The following is a 15,294-nucleotide window of genomic DNA, read 5'->3' as shown; positions in this document are numbered from 1 at the left end:
TTAAAGCACTGACAGCAGACACAAACTACTCAAGTGTAAGCATAGGCTATCTGGAAGAGTATCTTAAAAATGACCTATGAGGTCAGAGGTCACCACACTTTTCTGGTGAAAAGCTCATGCATTCTGCACACCAAAGCCCCATTAAGTAACAAATAGAAGAGAACAATAGGCAATCAAAATTTCTTCTGCTAGAATGGAGAGAGGTAGTTTTGTGGGACTGAATTTTGCAGGTGCTTCTGGCAGGGACCTTGAAACCAAAGCCTTGGCGAATGTGGGCAGCATTTATGTTTTCTGTACAAATGAGGAGCGGAAAATGCAAGTATGTTACCAAATCACTGCAACTCAAAAAGGAAAGCCACAGAGTAATTTTGGTGATGTTGTACTTGTTCAGGGGTTGCCATGGCTCTGTGGAAGCTAAGCTCCTGCACTTTTCGTATTTACTAAGTGACTCCAACTCAAATGGCAACCCCATCCAACACAGGAGGCAGGATCTGTTTATCACAGAGCCCACAGGCGAAGGCTGGGAAACACAGAGCCAAGCCAAATGCACAGGTCTTGGCAGGCTTGAACTTGTCTGGTCCTCTAAACACACAGAACTGAAGGGTAAACATGAAACATAGATCCTTGTCACTTTAAGGGATATTTCCCATTCTGCAGAGGCCTGTCAAATTTTGGGCTAATATGTTATTTTTCCACAACAGCAATAACAATAAAAAACCCTAGATATTGAAAAGAAGAACTCATGATTCCTCACAGAGACAAATCTCCCCCCTGAACACACACACCTCCCCACAAGCATGAGGAGAAAAGGGAGTTACCAGTCAGAGTCTTTGCAAAGTCCCAGAGTTTTACACAGAGAACAGGGAGGCACAAGCAAAACCCCCAGAGGCGTTCTCGTGCTGAGGCGGGGAGAGGTATACTCTCCACTGCTGGTTAGAGTGTTGCAATGAAGTCTGTAATGCATCATCTTGACAAGATAGGATGATAATAGCATGGCAGCTTAATGAATTTTGCAATAAAAATGATGAATGCACAGCAGTTTCTGAATTTGCCATCTCTGGGAAACACCCAAGTACATGGGAAGCTAATACTCAGACTCTGTGACTGGGCAATGTAGATTCTTTTTGCACTATGGCGTTCCTCCCTGATAACAGAGCAGAGCAAAGCCAGAAGAAAAGCCAAGGTGGTCTGTTTTCCTGCTGACTCAGTCAGTGCCATGATAAAAACAAAGGCACAAACTGTGTTATATGTCTGGGCCTACGAAACAGCAGCTCGGGCAATGAATTCCAGTAAACAAGTGTCTGATGAGTGAAAGAGCATGGCCAGTGTATGGCCTGATCTTGTGTGTAGCACCCGGAAACAACTCTCACCACGTCGCCTTCAGAGAACGGCTTCTAGTTTGGTCCAGAGTGGACTGGCTAACTTATGTACCCTCTTTCTGTGGTGCTCATTATAAATTTTTCCTTTGCAAAGAAAAAAAAAAAAAGAAGAAGAAAATATCAATAAAGGTGGATCTTGTGAGGGAGTGGAGAAGGCACTGTGGCTGGCCCAGGAGTGAACTGACTCCTAGGAATGAGGCATGGAGGCACAATAGAGAAGCAGGTCCCGAGGTGCCACACTCCCATACTGAAGGCTGCAGAGGCTCCACTTAATGGCTCCACTAGGACCTGAATGATTAGAGGTAAGTGGACTCTCTACCACTTACCTACCACAGCCAACTTGCTGCCACCCTGCTGTGGACTGCTGGTAAGAAACTATGTCTTACTTATTTCTATACGACGAATCATTCTAAACTGGCTGGAGACGGTACATAGATGATACAGCTAGGGAACTTGTTGTATAAGGAAAAGTCAATACATAGTAAATAGGCATTCCTCTCCAATATAGAAAATACAGAAAAGCATGTATATATACTGATACCCAATATGTGCGACCTTCTAGCTATATTCATTTTGGCAATTAAACATTCAGTTATTGTGTTATACATGGACAAAGACACAGACAGGTAGACACACAGACACACGTACACACACACAAATTAGTTGTCTTTTTAACAGAAAGACCACATCACACCTAATGTTACATTCTCTGCTCTCTTCTTGTAATGATAAGGCACAGATGTAAGCCTAGAATATCCTCTGCTCTATTTAATGACCTATCTTAAACTTTCCTTATTGTCATTTGCCTTCTGCATATCAGTTTTAATGGCAACATCAACTATTTGGTTTTCAGCCACACACAGAAACCACATATAATTATACAAAAAGCTACATTACACTTTCTGGAGCTTCTGTGACAAGATGAATCCGTATGGACAAACTTGTCATACGCCAAAGCAAACGTGTGTCCAGAGCGGTCAGGATCTCCAAAGGCAACCTGAGAAATGGCACATGCTGCAGCTTTGGCTGATCAGAGAAAGACATTACATAGCCCCTCAACTGTGTGAATTCCCAGTCACTTTTCAACAAGGAAGACACATATGAGAGGTCTATAAGCTAAATTCTTAGCCTCTCACTGAGCCTGTCTGGGAGAGGGTCCAGGCTGCATTAGCTGAGCTAAAAGAATTAATCAGAGCTATGATCCCAGCAGCTAGTTAACATGATCCTTATGAAACAATGCCCAAGGATCTGTCCTGTCCCTAATCTACCCCTACCAACCCGAACATCGTATGCCAGGGTTTCTGATGTGTTTGTACTTGAGCATTAAGGGAGCTGTTTCTGGAGGCAGGGAAGATACATTTCCCTGAGGGATGTCTCTCCTTTGGAATCTGCAGGATTAGAGGGGGACTACATTCCTATTTAACAGTAAGGTGATACTATAGCCTGGTGATAATTATCATAATCACAGACAACAGTTATTAGGTGCTTACTGTGTTCTAGGCCTCATGTCACTTCACATGCAAGTGGCTCATTTAATTATGGTAATTACCCTCCAGGTCAGCTATTATTAGTGATCGTGTTTACAGATGAGAAAACAGAAGTATAGAAAGGGAGAGTGTCAGAGCTACTCCAGGTGTCAGAGCTACTCAAGTCTGACTACAGGCTCCCTCGTCTCAATCACTCCTTTACTCCCTGACAGGAAGCCCGAGGTGGCCTCGAGATGACAAAGCATCAGCAGTCTTCAAGGTTCCCGCCCCACTAAGCCACTGTTGGTCTACGTTGAGTTAGTGTAGCCACCAGTGTCTGGATGTCCTGCATGACAGTCCTGGGGAAGATGGAGCATATCCATATTGTTACTAAGCTCCCTACAATTTAACGCATGCTCATGTCTAAGAACCATTGTTCTAAGAACCTCATTTCAACATCTTTGTGCAAATACTAAAAACTGGGGACAATATCACTCTTTGCTCTTTGTTAATCTGCAGCCTCTTGGAAGACATCACAAAGGTGTAAGATCTTGCTGCAGGCTCTTTCCAGTCCTTCTGGCTCTACTTTCCTTAGCTGTCCTGAAAAGTATAGCTGGGTGTTAGTGTTCTTCACTAGGATATATACCAGTTCTGTTTCTGCTGAGCGGTGATCGGTGTGGAAACCTGGGGGTTAAACAGCGATCCCCCTTGCTATCCTCCATCTGGTAGCACAGTTGAAAAAGCTCCTTCCATCTGTTCAGAGGTGATCACAAATGAGAGCCTCCGCCCAGTATGTTAAAACCATCACTGAATGCATACTGCTTTTAGCAGCACTGGTACTGGGTCTGGAGGGAAGGCTGCCACCTGGCTATAAATTGTCAGTTTGCATATTAAAAAAACCATTCAATATGGCTCAGCTGCCCCTGAAGTACCCCTGGAAGCTGGGACAGATGGCTTTTACTGCTTCCGAATCTCAGCTTAGCAAGTTTTTCACTTCTATGGTACAAAAACTGATGAAGGCCCCCTTGCAAAGAGAAAATGGCATAGGGAAGAATGGGCATCTGGGTGACAAACTCCAGCTATCTGCTCAAACCCTCCAGTCTCAGTTTATCTGCCTAGAAACTGCAGTTGAGTGCCTACCTCATAGGATTACCAATTAGGGGAATGAGCAGAAATAATGACGAGCTTAGCATGATGGCTGGCACATTACTTGAGCTATAATTGCTTTTATTACTGTTACTGAGTGAGGCTCAAATGGAGTTTGGTCTCAAGGAGTTCTTTATTAAATGTATCCATTTATTCTTCTATACTGGATCCCCAGCCTAATGCAATTTAACTTGCAGGTTCACAAAAAGAACTGCAGATACTTGGTCTTCCAGAGTAGCCCACAACAGTTATCCTTAACCAAATCATGTCTCCCTCCTAGGATCTATTCCACACATTGAAACTAGACATCTGGGTCATGAGTCATTAATAGTGTAGCTTTGAGGGACAGTGACTGGGTACAATTTTCCTACCTTTTTTTTTTTTCTCCATGACCCTGAGTGCATCATTGAGTATAAATTTTATTTCCTTTCAGCTGGAAAATAGGGACATTACCTGGGTCACATAATTATGATATTATGCACAGAGCCTAGCATAGGAAAGAAAACAAATAGCATGGGAAAGAAAACAACCCTAAAAACTATATATTACTATACAGTAGACATAGATAAAGGAAAGTAGGTTTTAATAGATAAATAAGTGTCTATTAAGCTCAACACAGAGAAACCATGTTTCCACGGCTCCCAGTAGGACTTATAGCCCTGTGCAGACTATTCTGTATCAAAGACAGCCTTTGTAGCCTTTGCCCAGATTAGAACCCTCATTTCCTTCAGTATCTTTCTCAAAATTTCCCCTTTCAGAAAACACTCCTTGACCAACTACAGACAGCTCTGCTAGCTAGTCCTTCCCCTCCTCACTACAACATTCAGTGGTTTTCTGATGATCTGCACGCATTGCTACAATGGCTTCTAAGTTTCATCACTCCCTTAGCTCTTCTCCAGAATGTTCATCTCAGGGCCTATTTCCATGCCATACCTAGCTCTGCTTCCGCTACATATTGCCTAAGCCTTCAGGCCAACCTAGATCAGAGCAGAGGAAACTTTCTGGCTCCTCATTCTGCAAAGAGGTCACTAGCATCATAAATGATGCAGCTTTTGGGAAGAAGGGAAAGGCAAGTTGGAGAAGACTTCACTCACTGCAAAAATGGAAACTCGAAGTCATGTGTGGGTGGCTGGTATGCAACTGGTCCTCCCATGCAGAGGAAAACACTCCTCCTAGAAAATGAGATGCATGTCTATAAGCTCTATCTAGTACTGTGAAGTGACCGCACAAGGACAGAACCAGGCCTGTGAACTCTCTAGGTGACTGTCAGGTCTGTACTCTCAGAAAAGGAGGCCGATGACAACACGTGGCTATAAACATGACACAGATTTACCTCCAAGAAAAAAGAATGGGCCTCAACTCATGTAGACCTGGGCCCTTGACAAGGGGTGGCGGTCTACCGGAAATAACAACAGGAACCTCAGATGAACGTTCCTCAACCTTTCTGCAAAGCGTCTTACCTGTGGACAGCATGCAATGCTATTAAACTGTAGGCACTGCAGAGCAGAAACAGGAGCATAGTTATGGGACTCAAAAGAGATCACACAGACAGACAAACAGACAGACAGAAAAGTAGATGAGCTCCCAAAGAGCAGTACTTGGCCAGTGTGAAAACAAAGGGGAGGTATGTATGTATATACACATACTGTATGACATAGCACAAGCCTTCAAACAGCGTAGGCTCTGTGGCAGACAGGACAGTTAAAGTTCACCTCAAATCTAGATAGGTTTCACAACAAACACCTTATGGTCAGATGAACAGTAAGTGTCCACTGTCAATATCTGAGCTCCATTTTAGCCAAGTGAGCACATTAGGAGGAAAGACTGGAGTAGGACAAAATTGAGAACCAGGTCTGTTGAGTTGACACATTCCACAGGTGGTCCACAAGGAAATCTGAGATGAAATGTGGAGGAATGTCTTTAACTTAGTAGCTAGGCATTTATTTTAATATATGGTACAGAATAATGTAATGAGTACATCAGAATTCATGTTTTCAGACACTTGACATAACCAAAATTGAGGCCATGCAGAGAAGTGAGTTGCTTTAAGACCAATTTAAAATGTGTTAAATTGGCACACATGAAAATAATGTGGTCACAGCCCAAAGAGTGAAAGGAGGTTGGTGTAAGCGATTGAAATAAGACACTGAGCTAGGTTTGTGAGAGGCCTTTTTTGAAGGGTGCTATTCTATGGAAATGTGCAATTTGCTTTCACGGATTGCCCGTACACTCCTTACCTGTGCTTTCATTCCAAAGGTTGTTTTTACAAAGATTTCTGCCTTTGTCCACAAAATGAACGAAGAGTGAGGTGAGGTGTACAAAAACTTCACATGTCACCTACTGGTGACAGTGACCATGGGGCATGATTAAGTCAGAACTTCCCATCTCCTGGCCCGGTCCTCCTTGCACCACCCCCTCCTTAGCCCCTGCTAGGGTGCTTTCCACACCAGCCTGCATTCTTATTTCTCAGAAGAAAATAAGTGCCCAAATTGTACTTATTTTTATTATAAAATACACATAGTTTCATATTCAAATACACTATCTAAACAAAGCACACACAGACATGGGTACACATATATACACGCATATGCTGACTTTTCTACTGAAATCCCTCTTACAAAAACTAGATCCTCATCTAAAATCCACAGAGATGGAGGCTGCAGCCCCGCTTCCTGTCACTGGGAGGAAGCTGTATTGCTTCATCGTGTGCACCCAGGACACAGCAGCCTGTTCTGCAGCTTAGATGGGCCTTCTTCCACATGTCCTTAACTTTCGGGCACTGCCTCCTGTGAGAAACGCTAATCGCAGCCAAAGAGCTAACGGATTTTCTCCTCATCTCCCTCTTCTCCCCTCAGTGCTCTAACGTGTGCTTCAGGACCAGGACCAAGGCTGCTGCTGCTTCAGGATTACCACAGGCAGCACTACCTGAAGCCTGGGGAAATGACCGACACAGTCTGCCCTGTCCCCGTCTGCACTGCACACTGCTTAGCAGGAAACCTTAGGTGACCGGGTGCTCCTGGAAACCTGAGAAGCGCATTACCCTGTAGCCTGATGCCTTATTCCCTCAGCAGATGGGGATGAGGTCAGTCCTGTTCCAAGTGTTCTCTGGTACACACAGAGGAGCCCAAGTTCTGAGCAACTATGGAGAAAATGACCTCCACCAGATGTTTAAGAAGAACACAGGCTACTGTTAGAAGAGAAGCCAATGCCAGGGCAGAGTCTAGCATACCCATGGTCTAGGAACTCTTCTAGGAACTGATATGAAGGAAGTGATCTGAGTAGACATGAACAGATTTAAATATAAGAACGGTAACAGTAGCTTTCCTTATGAAAGCAAAGAATTTGCTGCAATCCAAATGCTGCTAGCTTCCAAGGTATGGCCTTACCATGGCAAATCAAAACACCTTTAAATGCAATAGGGTTTTGAGGGCAGAGAAGGTTTGATTTCATGAGTTATGGTAAGAAAGAGGCCTTTATTTTTCACTAAAGAAGGACATAAAACCTTGAGAGAAAAACAAAACCAAAACAATATAATGCAGATATGAATCCTTTCCTTCCTAAAGTAAAGTAGATCACTACCCTCTCTGTGCCTTTACTGGAGTCCTGCTGGGGATCAGCCTTTGTCATCTTCATAGTCATGGTCATCCTTGTCATCACCCAAGTATCTTCTGAGGACTGACTCTGTCACTGGCATATCCAATAAATTTTAATTTTCACAATAGCTGTAGGCTGCCCAGCAGAGCTCAAGGCCTCAGTTTCTACACTGCACAAGTCCCCTGTTATAGGAACTCAGGCTCAGTCCCAGATCTCTGTAGAGATCTGAGATTCTGGAAAACCACCATCCAAAACTGTCAAGAACAGGAAACAGAGGCCCATCATTGTTATCCATAGAGGCAGAATCCCCACTGGGGCCATCTGGAGCTTTCTGCCAGGACATTGTACAGCCTCCCCAGTGCACACTCCTCTATCAAAGTAGTTGTTGTAAGCAATGCACTCATTCTCTCACTCAAGAATGAGCTCCTTACAGACAGGCCTTATTTTCATATCCCTAGACTGTGAAGGCACCATGAAAATGTCAGCTGCATGCTGGAACTGGTCTGGGTGTCTATCTGTAGCAGCCTTATGCCAGATGCTGTAATGAATAATTTTGTTAATCCTTAAGTCTACCCTCTGGGGTGAGCACTATTATGCCTCCTAACAATAACAAAATGAGGATGAAAAAAAATGAGGATGAAAGAGGTAAAAGCTTTCTCCTGTGGTAAAGCGGAATACGACCCAATACTGCTGACCTCCAGTAGATCATGAGGCCTTCACTCCAACGATTAACTTCTTATTTTTTTGAGGCAGGCTTGTCCTATGAAGCGTTGGCTAGCCTGGTCCTTTGTACACAGACCAGTCTAGCTTCAGACTTGCAGAAATCTTTCTCTGATGCCTCTGCCTCCCAACTGTTGGGACGTAAGTTTCTTGTCACAAAAACTGAAATATGACTGCATACTTTAGGGCCTTGTGCCCAATTATTGCAAAGATCTCAGAAGTCCTGAGATGAAAAGATCTGCTACATCTGTGGTAATATTGCTCTTCTTCTTGGAATAGAGAGAAATTATTCTCTAGTTCAGTAATTCATCCAAGTATTTTAAAGCATCAATACATAGAAGAGTGAAAGAGTAAGCACAGACCCTCTTTCCACAGGGACTTTCTAGTGGGACAAGTAGCTTCCTCCAATAATAATGCCAAACTGAGTCAGTGAAGAACTGTTTCTATGAGACCTGCCAACAAAAGAGGGACTTAGGCAAAACCATAGCCAAGCTCCTGCTGAGCAACAGAGAGAAGAGCATCTCCTGCTCAGCAATGGAACCAGGCAGCACACAAGGAGAACAGAGCCTTCAGGACACCAAAGGCCAGCAACATACAACCAGGCTAATGATGTCCGTAGCAAGCCATGGAGGCAACAGAGATGCCCACATACCACCCTGGCTCCGGCCAGCAGAAACTCACGTTTTTCTGTGGACGGCACAGCATGGAAGAGCGTCAGGGGCCTCTCGCTGCAGGAGGGGGGCTTGGAGTCACTGCTTTTCTTCCGGGACAGGTGTAGCTGGGCGTTGGTGAGGGGCACATCAGGTACGGTGTTGAATATCTACACATCAAGGTGACAAAAAGTTACACAGTTCTGTGAACTAGGTAGAAAGCACAGGCCTGAGTCATTATGATCAGGAGCATGGTGGAAACTTAGAATAGGGGGAAAAAAGCTGTGAAAGGCCTCCAGCATCTGTATGCCTCCACAGAGATGCTGTTAGGAACTGGCCTTGGGTACTTTCTCCAGGAACTGACCCTAGAGTTCACTTCTCTTTTTAGTCCCATACCACATGTTCTCCTCTGATCTATGTGAGGGAACAGAAACAACAGAAACAATCTAAACTACTGTGTACGGACAGTGAAGGTTTTTTACTACCTTTGCCCAGAATCAATTAATCCTTTCTCCCCTGGGTTCTGTCCCAGTTATTTACTACTGCTTCACAATTTTATTTCAGATCATAAAACATATTTAAATTATGTTCCCAAACTGACACAGAATAGGGAACATTTTTCCTCCTCTCCAACTGTACTCAGTGAGAACAGCCTCACTCTTTCAGTAGCTCTATGTTAACTGAAGGTGAGTTTGTCTTACTTCAAAGGATTGAGGAGGGTGACCCTGATAAAACAGGCATGCACACACATGCACACATGTACCAATCTGGAAAATGTAGAAAAGTCTAAAGAAAACAGCAAAACTCTTACAGTTTTGTTATTTACAGAGAATAATTTTGCGACTTAGGTTTTGTGTCTTAAGTTTTTAAAAATCATTTTGTTGTTATATTTAAGACTGTGTGCAGTATTAACTCTTAACTATTATGACAAATGCCAGGTAAGAAGCAACTTAAGGGAGCTTGGCTCATGATATAAGGGTGCATTCTATCGTAGAGTAGGCATGAGGCAGGGTGCCATCTACATTAGTGTGGACACGAGGTAAGGGCGCCGTCTGTCCTAGTGTGGACATGAGGAAGGGTGCCATCTAACAGTGTGGCCATGAGGCAGGGTGCCGTCTGTCACAGTGTAGACATGAAGTAGGGTGCCGTCATGTGGACATGAGGAGGTAAGGGTGCCATCTGTCACAGTGTGGACATGAGGTAGGGTGCCGTCTCTCAGTGTGAACATGAGATAGGGTGCCATCTATATTAGTGTGGGTGTGAAGTAATGGTGTCATCATCGCAGTGTGGACATGAGGAGGTAAGGGTGCCATCTATCAGTGTGGACATGAGGCAAGGTGCAGTCTGTCACAGTGTGGATATCATGATGGTGTGAGTGGCCTGCAGCTGTGGCAGCAGGAACATGTGGCTGCCTGCTCACACCTGAATGGATCAAACATCCAAGATAGAGACTGGAAGAAAGGGTCGTGGGGCTATAATCCCCAAAGTCTGGCCCCAGTGACCAATTCTTCATGCTCTATATCCAGAAGTGCCATGGACTCCCCAAACAAGAGTTTTAAATGCAAGCCTGTGAGGAAAATTACACACTCAGATCACAAGATTAAAAAAAAAAATAGTGAGAGAAAAATCTTTCCAATTCTTGCTTGCCTTACTACAGAATGCCCTTATTGCTATGGCCAGCACTTACACGGAAACGTAAATACCATACGTAAGTAGCTGCCACTTACTGTGGCTCCTGGGGTGCTTGTCACAGCATGCTGTACTTTATGGGCAGCTCAATCAGTTCTCAGCAATTGTGCATAACTTCTAATGTCCCAGCATTGTATAAAGAACCAAAGCATATAAAAATGAAACTGTCACACTTATAATTACAGAAGACAACACAGGCTCCCCCTTTCCTGGATTCTTTTGTAAATGCTTATGATAATAGCCCACATTCAAACAATCAGCAAAACTCTTTTGAACATCCACTTTAGAGAGGCACCCTACGTGTAACAGTGAATGAGACAATGTGTTCCCTGTGGTTAGAGGATTTGCAATCCAGTAGCTGTGATATACTAAGTGTTTGCCACACCAGGCATAGAGCTGAGTGCTTTGTATGAGGTCTCATTTAATACTAAATACACTTTTCCACAGCTGGCATTATAGTCTTCACATAGTTTTAATATCCTACTTATCTCATATAACTTTACACTGCTGCCTTCTCCCTTCAATACAAAACATCTTCAAAGAGGATTCATATGGGTTACATAACCGCCTCAACTTTACTGGGATACTAATGTTGACTGATGCTCTTGTTGTAGTCCCTCACACTGCGACACTAGCCTCTCCACATCCTCCTTCCAACAGTCAGAGTCACAGGAGGATGGCAGTGGTCATCCGCACCCCCTTCCCTTATGGCTCTGGGTTGTGGCCCTCTCTGTGTATATTTTAAAGCAATCCCCAAAAGCTGATATGCAGAGAGCTAAGTCACAAGAACTATGCAAGTTTCAGCTGAAACAGCTGCTTTCCCTGGTTTGGCAGGTCCTTGGCTCTGAGGATGCCAGCCAGCTAGTGAAGTCAGTCTCAGTCCCAAACACAGCTATTGAAAGAAAGGCAGCATTATGCATTTTTCTCTAGTAGACTCAAACTTGAAACAAGATAGACTGGGTAACTGCAGAGAGCTGAGATTACCTGCACAAGGGTTAGGAAAAGGAGAAAAAAACCTTCATCTGCAGGACAGCCAGAAGCCCTAGTAGTAAACTGATTGATGCTACTCACTTCTGCAATCTCTTGAAGCAAGCCTTTATAAAGTGACAAAAATGGAGGGGCTGTGGTTACCGTTGATCCTAAGAGCTGCAGCCTCTAAGAAGCTTTCTTTCCCTTGACTTTGTCCTGCCAGCCACGCTGAGCCTTGGCTGCCCTGAGGTGGCATCTCAATGAGCACGATCACTGACAGTTTAAAATGGCTTGTAGATACATGCACTCATGCATGCTGAGCTCTGAGCTGGGCATCTCACATGACTCCTCCCGAAGCTACAGGTCAACAAAGCATGACCATTTCACAAGCATGCTCTCTTATCCTGTCCCGTGTCTAGGTGAGACAACAAGGGACCAGAAGTAAGGCCCCGTGGTTGCAGCAGCCATTCAGTGAGTTCATCCTCTCTGGCCAGACTTCATATAGAGACACTGTCCTAATCCCATGAGAATGGATTTCTAACAAGTAATGGTGTCTCTTAGCACTCTTCTGCCTCTGGCCCAGAATGCAGTCCCTTCAGCAACCCTTTGCTGAGAATATCTAGAAATGAATCCAAAGTTAGGGACAGGGCAGGTCCTAGTAGCCTACCATGACTCTTTGCTTCTGGCATCAAAATGTAATCTTTCCTCCTAATGAAGGAAGATACATCCACTATCAACTACAGTGCAGTGAGAGAAGACAGCAGGTGTGCATTTTAACTTCAAATGTTAGTGCCAAGGAAAACATCTACTCTTTCTAAGAACTGTAGCTAATTTAGACACAGACTAAGTTTTGAGTAAGACACATATGGACAGATGTATGAGAAACCGCCTGCAAACACAGCAGGAAGTGACATGGGAACAAAGGAGAACCTTTGCTCATTCATTATTTTCTCAAAAAGTTATGTGAGCAGAACAGAATTGGTTCTACAAGGGAACTTTCACGATGGATAGGCACTATAACCCCAAAGGCCAGTTCCTTGTGTCTGATTATGAGCCAGGCACAAGCACCTAAAGAATTCTATCAGGCCGTTTGGGGGATAAATACAGTATAGTGTACACAAGAGCACACGGCAAAATATAAAGTACTAGGCACAGGACCAACACATTATTATTATAAGAGCTTTCCTAAATTCAAGGGCACCTTTGTAAATGAAACCACATGGACACAAACACTCAATAAGAAGTCAGGGTTGGCCTGGTGGTATAGGACTAATCTGTATACTCAGGAGGTTAAAGCAGGAGGATTGCTATAAGTTCAAGCCAGGCTCGGCTACATAATGAGTTCAAGGCTGAGAATACATAGCAAGAATGTGGAAATTATTGTCCACATGGCTGTTGCTCATTTAACTTGAAAATTTCAATACATGCCAGCTGATTTCCCAGCTACCTTCTGGCCATGCCAAGGGTTTGTCTGTGCTGAAAGTTTAAGTTGGAACTCTTGTGAGTCTGGATTATATACCCTAGTTCTGTTGCACACAGGAAGTTGTCTTTGGGCTGTGAAGGCTGCTGTACAAAGGACCCTGTAATCTACAAGCATTAACTCATAGAATCTACAAGCTCTACCATGTGGTGGGAACAATGTACTCAGTCCACAGAGACTTTTCAAATTAACACAAAGAGGAAAGCTCTACTCTGTGCCCCAAGAATCCTGTTCATACTGTCAGATTTAGAAACCAATTCCAACTTAATCAGGAATGTCTTATGCATAAAAGCTAGGAAGACTGTGACCCTACTGGGAGCCAATGGAGAATAAAATTATAAAATAAAAATACAAACTGCCAGGAACCTTTCCAAGTATCCCCAATTTCCCCTGTGAGTGGAATTAACACACCCATAAACACCAGGGTACTTTTTCTCCTTAAGCCAAGCATGATAGTGTTAGGGTTGGCCTCTGCGGTCAGCCAGCCTTGAGTGAGCAGTAGGTCTTGACAGAGTCATACACCATTACCAGGCCTTACTGTCCATGATAGCTACCTAACTGCTGAATCCTGTTGTCAAAAAGAAGAAGGAAATTTATAGTACTTAAATGGTTAAAAAGCAAACAAGCTTCAAAGCTAGAAAGACCTGAAATCAAATCCTGGCTTTGCCACCTACTAGCTATATTACTTCAGCCAAGGTCTTTAACTACTTTGAGCCCGTTTCCCTTGTAAAAATGAATATAATATAATACCTGTATGCAGAACTTTTGAAAAGAGAAAATATAAAATGAGTATATACCAGTACATTACACTGGTAAAGCATAGGCAAGAAATGTGGTAGTATAAATGACAGCAAAATAACAAGAATTCTCAGCTGCCACAAGGACTGTCTCTGACATGAACTCAGTGGCTGGCTCTTTGACCACCTTCCCCTGATGAGGGAGCAGCCTTACCAGGCCACAGAGTAGGACAATGCAGCCAGTCCTGATGAGTCCTGATAAGCTAGGGTCAGATGGAAGGGGAGGAGGACCTCTCCTCCATCTCAGTGGACTTAGAGAGGAACATGAGAGGAGAAGAGGGAGGAAGGCTGGGATTTGGAGGGGATGAGGGAGGGGCCTACATGGGGATCCAACATGAATAAACTGTGATTAATATTAAAAAGAATTTTTTTAAATTAAAAACATAACTAAAATTCATTAAGTATTTGTTATGCAGTTATATTTACATCAATTAAAGGTATGAATTATTTCCTCCAAAATAACTATGAGGGAAATGCAGTTATTGACATCTTGTAGATGAGGAAATTGAGTCTCATTAAAATGAACTATTTGTCCAAGGTTATACAGCTAGATAAGAACCTAGACTTAGACTGCCTGCCTGAGGCTTAGCTGAGTCTTCTTGTGTGTTATTGAGAAACAAATGACAGAACATAAAGATAATTTTGCAGTCTGTCAGATCGGATTTTAGGCTTTTGTAAGGTCTATGACCTTGAGCAAATTATGTAAGCTTCTGACCTCCAAAGGTCTCATCCACAAAAAGGCCCAGGACCCTGGTGAAGGCTAAGGCACCTAGTGGTTTGGCTTTTATATGCAAAATACTTCCTTTATTCAGTATGAGAGGGAAAGAGACAGAGAGACAGTGAGACAGAGGGGGGATATGAGAAGGAAACAGTGGATGTTGAAAATAAATTATTTGCAGTCAAGAAACAGGAATTCAATCTTTAAGTGTAAGTTTCATTACATCCCTGTCAGCCTTACCTACCTGCAGCAATGTTAGTACTTGATGTTCTTTTTCCGTGTGCCACCTACAGAGCTTAGGGGTCTGGACTCCTTTCTGGCCTATCTTTATGTCCTGGAGCCCTGACACTTGCGGAATTTGTTCTTAGATGAGTTGCACACACATTTTTACACCTTTTCTAATCCCAGCTGTCACACACATTTGCAATTTAAAAGGATTAGGAGTCTCTCTGCAAAGTGTGCCCTGTTCTCTTTATTGTGTGCTTTGGTTTTTACAGGAGGAGAATTAGGTCATGATGTGGAGCTTCCAAGTCTATAGGGGCAGATTTGCTGGGAAGACGTTAAATCACACCCGAGACTTGGTGAGCACAATGTGAAACAGCAGTCTAGTTGACAACTGACAACGAGAACTGTTCTTGAGACACAAATCCATCAGGGTCTCAGAAAACATGAGACTACCTGAGGAA

At 43.5% G+C, this 15,294-nt stretch overlaps 1 protein-coding gene across 3 annotated transcripts in view; it reads right to left on the bottom strand.

Annotated features, from left to right (window-relative positions):
* The window catches only part of Arhgap26 (Rho GTPase activating protein 26), a 384,765-nt gene that overhangs the window by 74,279 nt on the left and 295,192 nt on the right, over nucleotides 1-15,294 (bottom strand). For all 3 annotated transcript variants that reach the window (XM_055622582.1, XM_055622584.1, XM_055622583.1), the window contains one exon: nucleotides 8,987-9,125. In XM_055622582.1, coding sequence (XP_055478557.1) covers nucleotides 8,987-9,125 — 139 coding nt within the window. The remainder of the gene's footprint in view (nucleotides 1-8,986; nucleotides 9,126-15,294) is intronic.

The sequence above is a fragment of the Psammomys obesus genome, unplaced genomic scaffold, assembly GCF_907164565.1.
Source record: "Psammomys obesus unplaced genomic scaffold, mPsaObe1.curated_primary_1811, whole genome shotgun sequence".
NCBI classification, from domain to species: domain Eukaryota; kingdom Metazoa; phylum Chordata; class Mammalia; order Rodentia; family Muridae; genus Psammomys; species Psammomys obesus.
This window is presented reverse-complemented; position numbering and strand designations above follow the sequence as displayed.